General features: G+C 44.9%; 1 protein-coding gene across 2 annotated transcripts; it reads left to right on the top strand.

The window, feature by feature from the left end:
- The first annotated feature begins 6 nt into the window (after positions 1–6).
- Gpr12 (G protein-coupled receptor 12) lies at positions 7–3,473 on the top strand. 2 transcript variants are annotated; one of them, XM_026788867.1, is made up of 2 exons: positions 7–106; positions 1,143–3,473. In XM_026788867.1, the coding sequence occupies exon 2, from the start codon at positions 1,231–1,233 to the stop codon at positions 1,756–1,758; it is 528 nt and encodes a 175-aa protein (XP_026644668.1). In that variant the 5' UTR covers positions 7–106; positions 1,143–1,230; the 3' UTR covers positions 1,759–3,473. The 2 variants fall into 2 exon arrangements, with proteins under 2 accessions (XP_026644668.1, XP_005344754.1); XM_005344697.2 differs by having other exon boundaries at positions 740–3,473.
- Positions 3,474–7,154: the final 3,681 nt, after the last annotated feature.

The raw sequence follows: 7,154 nt of genomic DNA, 5'->3' as shown, positions 1-7,154 counted from the left end.
AGCGCCGCCGCTCACCTGCCGCGGGCGCCACCGCGGACGTGCCACGCGGGTGGCCCGCGCTCTTCGGCAGCACCGGTGGAACCCCCCTCGGCCTGGGCGTGCCAAGGTGACCCCCGATGAACCCCTGCCCCGCAGGCTGCTCATCCCCGCCTCTAGGGAAGCGGCCAAATGCATGCACAGCCTTCTCTCTGTCTGTCTGTCCGGGCACCTTGGTGGTACACACCTACCTTTTGTGGCCCTTGCTCTCTGAGCCGTGCACACGGGGAGAGGCTGGGACACCCCCCACCTCTTTGTTTGGGTCCGGAGGTGTGTTTGGGGGTGTGCACGCCCGTGGGGGATGTTTGGGAAGGGTGGGAGTTAGAGGCCCTTAAAATATTCTACCTTCCTGCAGACTTGTAGCTGCTGGGCGGTGCTCTCAGCTGCCCAGATGTCAAACAGTTGTTGCTTTTTGGCATACGAGATGCAATTAGACAATATCGGTTCTCAGCGTTTTGGCGAGGGCGCTTGTGCCGCCTCGGGAGTCCTGTCCCCTGTTTTCCTAGATGACAAACGGCTATTCGGTTGTGGGGTTTAATCCATGCAGACTTCCAGCTTTTGTTTCTAATTCCTGAAGCTCGTGGCAGTTTTGACACTGGTTATCTGAGTCCAGGACTGTCTGTCTGTTTCTGTGTGTTTTGCATGATCTTGGATTGGCATCCTACCGTACCCAAACATTAAAAAGCCTGTCTTTCCGTTGAAGAGGAAGGGGTTAAAATGAACGAAGACCCGAAGGTCAATTTAAGCGGGCTTCCTCGGGATTGTATAGATGCCAGTGCTCCGGAGAACATCTCAGCCGCTGTCCCCTCCCAGGGCCCTGTGGCGGAGTCAGAACCTGAGCTCGTTGTCAACCCTTGGGACATTGTCTTGTGCAGCTCAGGAACCCTCATCTGCTGTGAGAATGCCATTGTGGTCCTTATCATCTTCCACAGCCCCAGCTTGCGAGCACCCATGTTCTTGCTGATAGGCAGCCTGGCTCTGGCAGACTTGCTGGCTGGCCTGGGACTCATCATCAATTTTATTTTTGCATACCTGCTTCAGTCAGAAGCCACCAAGCTAGTCACAATTGGACTCATTGTCGCCTCTTTCTCTGCCTCTGTCTGCAGTTTGCTGGCTATCACTGTGGACCGCTACCTCTCACTGTATTATGCCCTGACATACCACTCTGAGAGGACCGTCACATTTACCTATGTCATGTTGGTTATGCTCTGGGGGACCTCCATCTGCCTGGGGCTGCTGCCTGTCATGGGCTGGAACTGCCTAAGGGACGAGTCCACCTGCAGTGTGGTCAGACCTCTCACTAAGAACAACGCTGCGATCCTCTCCATCTCTTTCCTCTTCATGTTTGCACTGATGCTTCAGCTCTACATCCAGATCTGTAAGATTGTGATGAGGCATGCCCACCAGATAGCCCTGCAGCACCACTTCTTGGCCACGTCGCACTACGTGACTACTCGGAAAGGGGTCTCAACCCTGGCTCTCATCCTGGGGACCTTTGCTGCGTGTTGGATGCCTTTCACTCTCTACTCCTTGATCGCGGATTACACCTACCCCTCCATCTATACCTATGCCACCCTCCTGCCCGCCACCTACAATTCCATCATCAACCCTGTTATATATGCTTTCAGAAACCAAGAGATCCAGAAAGCCCTCTGCCTCATTTGCTGCGGGTGCATCCCTTCCACACTGTCCCAGAGAGCACGGTCTCCCAGCGATGTGTAGGAACCTTTCACCCGCAAGACACTGCTCTACCAAGCACCCCCACTGTCCAGGATGGCCAGTGCATTCCTCTGCTTCAATTCTTTGCAGTGGATTCTCACAAGCAGAAGTGATGACATCAGTCAGATAGGCGAAGACAGTGGAAATCATGTCACCAGTGTTAAAAAAAAATGACTTCTCTGCTCAGCATTATGTTGCTTGGTTTGGAAGTTATGTTTATTATTATTTTTTTAAATATTTTATTTAACAAGTTTTGTATGTTTGGAGGGTGTAGTGGGGCCCCATGTGGCCATGAAATTATGCACAAGTCCCAGGATTTTTAACCTAGACTTGAAAATAAATCAGAGTTTTTAAGGAACCTGGAGAAGGGATTACTTTTTTTGGACTTTTTTTTTTTTAGTCAAGGTAGATCTTCCATTCTGTATGTATCTAACAGGATATGAACTTTTTCACATGACCAAAATAGTTTACATAATTACGTTTGGAAAGACTTGTTTTCAGGAACATGAACTCAGTAGTAAGTTATAAATAACAAAACCCCAAACAGCCACTGCTCGTGAGAATTTCCTTGCAGTTTCTCTGTGTTACAGTTTGGTATGCATGGTTACTTGTGGTAGTTAGACCACTAATTGCAATGTTGCCACGTGAAACCCAGAATTAAAAGAGTCATTTTTCAATACAGTTTTAATAGATTCTTTCCAAAATGAGTCTCAAGAAAACATTTTGAATTACATGTGAGGTAGCTCTGACTAGATATGCCATTGTAATTTTTAAAACTTCAGTCTGGTGGTTTTCAGAAAACATTAATAGTATCTATTGAAAGTAGATTATATTTATTTTTAATATATTCTGAAAAAATAAACGAGTCTGATGCTGTTAAGAAATATACAAACATCACCTTTCATCTTTGTCTATGAATATATTGTTTTTCTAGCTTAAAATGGGTAGAATTAAGTATTATAAGCCACATTTTTCTGGTTCATATTGTTGGTAGGGCAAAGTGCATCTGAAGCAGGTGGTCTCCTGTCTTAATGACCAGGTCTGTGAAATGCCCAGCTAACATGACTGGTGTGTGCCATCTGTGATCTGTGTCCTGCGGGCTCACGAGTACAATGACCATGTGTTTGCTGGTGGAAAGTTTAACTTATTTTCACCAAAAGATACTGTGAATGCAACAAGGGCTCTGTTACCTGTTTTCAGAGAGCAAAGGTATAGCTGGAAAATTATAACAAGAAGAGACTTGAAACGCTCAACAAGGTCTGAATGTCAATGTGCCTGAATGTCATTTTCCGTGAGAGCAGGCAGATGCAGACACAGACACCATCCCTCTGTTTGTAATGGGCTCATTGCTATGTCTCTACAGAAGTGTAAGAATTCCTGCATGGTGCGTCAAGACCAGTATCCTTAGGGGGATTATTTGTAATAGGTCATCCTCAAAGATTTGTCCCAGTCAGTATGCCCATGGTGGTTTTAGGACAAATCTACAAAGCCTGCATGCCAAAGCCAATCCTCCAAAGCTGCTTCTCAAGTTGCACAAGTGAGGATAAATCCTCTACCTGAATCTGCAACTCCTCTTTGAGGCTCTTTGCAGAAGCACGTGAGGGGGTGAAAGAGTCAAGACGTGGGGAGGAATTTTCAGCACTGTGTATTCACGCCCAATCCAGATGACAGCTTTAAAACATTTCTTTGAGCCGGGCGGTGGTGGCGCACGCCTTTAATCCCAGCACTCGGGAGGCAGAGGCAGGCGGATCTCTGTGAGTTCGAGACCAGTCTGGTCTACAGAGCTAGTTCCAGGACAGGCTCCAAAACCACAGAGAAACCCTGTCTCGAAAAACCAAAAACAAAAAAAAAACAAACAAAAAAAAAAAACCCATCTCTTTGGAATACCGAATAGGCTTGGTAGAATGAACAGGTGGAGTCTGTTTATTTATTTACCTAAATATCTGATTTATTTTACTTACATGTAGATGCATGTGTGTGTATCCGTGTGCGCGCAAGTGGGTGCAGGTGCCCAGAGAGGCCAGGAATATCCAGCTGGCCTGGAGCTGGAGTTACAGGTGGTTGTGAGCCACATGTAGATGGTGGGAAAGAACCTGGGTCTTCTGCAAGAGCAGCTGGTGCTCTTAACCACTGAGCCATGTCTCCAATAAGTTAGTTTAGACGTGGTCATGGGAGCCTTCACAATGAGTTCTTAAAGAGACAGATGATGTTTCATGGAAATGGAAGCTCTCATTTGCGTGTCTCTGGTAGGAATTACAGGAGAGCAGTACGTTCGCCTGGACCACGGGTGTTCTCAGCCCCACATGTGGTATCTTACCAGCTTTTTTAAAGAAATGGTGGCTGCGAAAACACGCTGGTGGTGAGAAAACGGCAGCTGCAGAGAGAGGCGAAGAAACAGAGCGAGGCTACAGAGCTGGAGTGGGGGGCTCGAACTGACGGCAGGCTTTCCTCAGCGTAGATCGGGTCCCTTCCCTGCATAATGTTGTCTTTGATCCCTCGCTCCACAGAAAGCTGCTCTTTAACAAGTCCCTGTCACAAAACCTGGGTTCTAGAATTAAGAAAAAGCTTCCAATTTAAGATTACATGGGGACCAATGGCCGCTGTGGGTAAATGCTTTTGTACCTAGTGAGTTGTGTGAAACGGTCTTATAAATATTTATGAAGTGGTTGTTTAAGGGTTTTTGCATTAATTTGTGTATGAGTGTATGTGTATGGGAGTGTGTGTATGTATGCATGTGTGTGTATATGTGTGTATGTATGTGCTTGTGTGTGTGTGTGTGTGTGTGTGTGTGTGTGTGTGTGTGTGTGTGTGTACCATGGTACAGAGATGGAAGTCAGAGGACAATCTGAAAGTTATTTCTCAGGTCTTTCTTTCTACATGTGGCTTCTGGTATTGAACTTGAGACATTAGGCTTGATGGTAGGTGCCTTTTACCTCCTGAGCCATCTTACTAGCCCAGTGGTTGCTACGGACCCATGTTTTTGAAAAAACAACAACAACAAAAAACCCTGATTTTTTTTTTTTTACCTGAGAGGTTTTTCTTCCCTCTTATTTCCTACAAGATTTCTCTATATTGTGATAGGAATGCCACTAAGAAATGAGCACCTATCTCCATATGTGTATTTGTGTCCAAGGCTATGAGTATATATTAGTCATATTTTGGAGCACTTTAGAACAGCAGAGAACAATAGCAATTCCTACTTACTAAGTAATTTATAGTCTTGTCAGTAGGCATAGTTGTCTCTGTGAGACAATGTAATTATTTTACCAGACTCCTTCATTAGTCCTGAGGGGTTACCCAGATGGTGGCTGAGTTCTGTCTCATTTTATTTTTTGCCTTTCTTTATTTCAGTCAAGTCCACTTGGTTTTCCCTCTTTTTCTTTTTCCCTTGCTGAGGTTGAAACTCAGCTCTTTGCTCCCGCTAGGCAAGTTCACTGTCACTTAGCTACATACCCAGCTCCTATCAAGTTTGTTAGTGGTAGGAGCGGTCGGTCCGTCTCCCTTCCTGGTAGCTGAGATGGGGGCCATGGTCTTCCTCACTTAGATGCCTAAATCAAAGAACCAAGTTGTGGACCAGAAACAGTCATAGACCTCCCCAGGACTTGGAGCAGGATGGAAACACGATAGAGACAGGGGTCAGAGATATTTCATACCCTGAAAAGCAGAACAGAGATTCCTTAAAGTTAAAAAAAAAAATACCAGTTACTAAAATACTGGTTACCTTTGCTTCACAGTCTCAGGAAGCATCCTGCGGAGGGGAGTAGACACCATCCCACGCTGGAAGAGCACACTGCATCAGGGACCACTCTGGTGTGATTTTGAGCCATGTTCACACTCATTCCTTCCATGCTGATTCTCACAAGGTGGATACTGGAACATGCTGCTTTCTTGTCCCGTCTGAAAGCGGTAGAGCTTACTGGGGTGGTTTTGGTGTTCACTTAGGACCTTTAGATCTCTCTTGAACTTTTAGGAATCATTTAACTTGTGGCTGGAGAGATGGCTCTGTGGTTAAGAATACTGGCTGCTCTTCCAGAGGACACGCGTTTGATTCCCAGCACCCACATGATAGCTCAATACCGTCTGTAACTCCAGTTCCAGGGAATAGGATGCCCTCACACAGATATACACGCAGGCAAAACAGCAACGCATATAAAATAAAAATAAAATAATAAAAAAGCATTCAACTAAGGATTTTTGTAATAGTTTTATACATTGTAATTAAATTAGGAGACGTATCTGTTTTCTTGAAAACAATGAAGGAAAAGATTATAGTCACTTGCATAAAGGTGTCTAGAATGTTCTGTATTTAAGAGCATATGAATCCCCCAAAAATCTTGTTAAAAGTCCAGATTCAGGCTCCTGGGTCCTGGGCATACCTGAGTGTCTCACTAACTCCTGAGGGATTCTGACATTGAGTGTCTGTAAGTGACAATTTGAAGTCTCACAAAAAAAAAAAATGTCAAATTTCCAACATATGCAAAATATTAATATAATACATAAATATCAACCCAATATATACACGTATTTAAAGTGTTTATCCTCCTGAGTGCTAGTGACTAAACAGAGCATGTCCAAAGGCCATGAACTTTAACCCTTTCCTAGAGTTTCCCAATATGTAGCTATAAAGACCTAGGACTGTATGGGTTCCATGTCATGGTCTCGCTGTTCTAGATCTAACTGTCATGATCTGAAGGTAGTAATTTCCAGAAACTCTATGTAGTGTCCCATCTGCTGATGCCCCTCCCAGCAGCAAAGGTTTTCAAGGACAGAGGCTCCTCATGGCTTGAGTGGTTTGTGTGTGTGCATGGGCTCACCTCGGGGTAATTAAAACGAAAACCTTTGTTCTTCAGGCTCAGTGCTGCAGCTGAGTTCACCACGAAGCAATCATTCTCCATATGGACATCAAAGGCCTGTGGAGCGATCTCACTTCCATTTGACATTTATCTGTAACCTTTTTCTTTTGTAGCATTAAACATTCTGTTAACCTTAACCCCAAACATCCCTCTCCTGTGCTTTCATTCTGTCCAAAGAGACGAGAATTTTGCGTTTGTTTTCTCGAACAGAAGTAGGTTAAATAGTTGCGATGAATACCAGCACACAACTTAAATATTTCCTTTGTAGAAAATAGTTTTAAAAGTGATTTAGGTTTGTTTTTGTTTTTGAGACAGCATCTTTTTATGTAACATAGGTTAGAATCTGATTTTTTCCCCCTAGATTCCAAGTCTAGTATGAAAGGGCAGGCCTGGGACACTGAGGCAGGAGGGTCTGGAGTCTAAAGCTAGCCTGAGAATCTAAGAATTTTTCTCTTCCTCTTCTTTCTCCTCTTCCTCTCCTTCTTCTCCTCTTCCTCCTCCTCTTCCTCCTCCTCTTCCTCCTCCTCTTCCTCCTCCTCTTCCTCC

The sequence above is a fragment of the Microtus ochrogaster genome, chromosome 2 (genome assembly GCF_000317375.1).
Source record: "Microtus ochrogaster isolate Prairie Vole_2 chromosome 2, MicOch1.0, whole genome shotgun sequence".
Lineage (NCBI taxonomy): Eukaryota > Metazoa > Chordata > Mammalia > Rodentia > Cricetidae > Microtus > Microtus ochrogaster.
Note: the sequence above shows the minus strand (reverse complement) of the source record. Positions and strands in the feature narration are given on the sequence as shown.

Excerpts from the sequence above, each read along its gene's own strand:
- Gpr12 (XM_005344697.2), top strand. The coding sequence starts at position 754 with ATGAACGAAGACCCGAAGGTCAATTTAAGCGGGCTTCCTCGGGATTGT.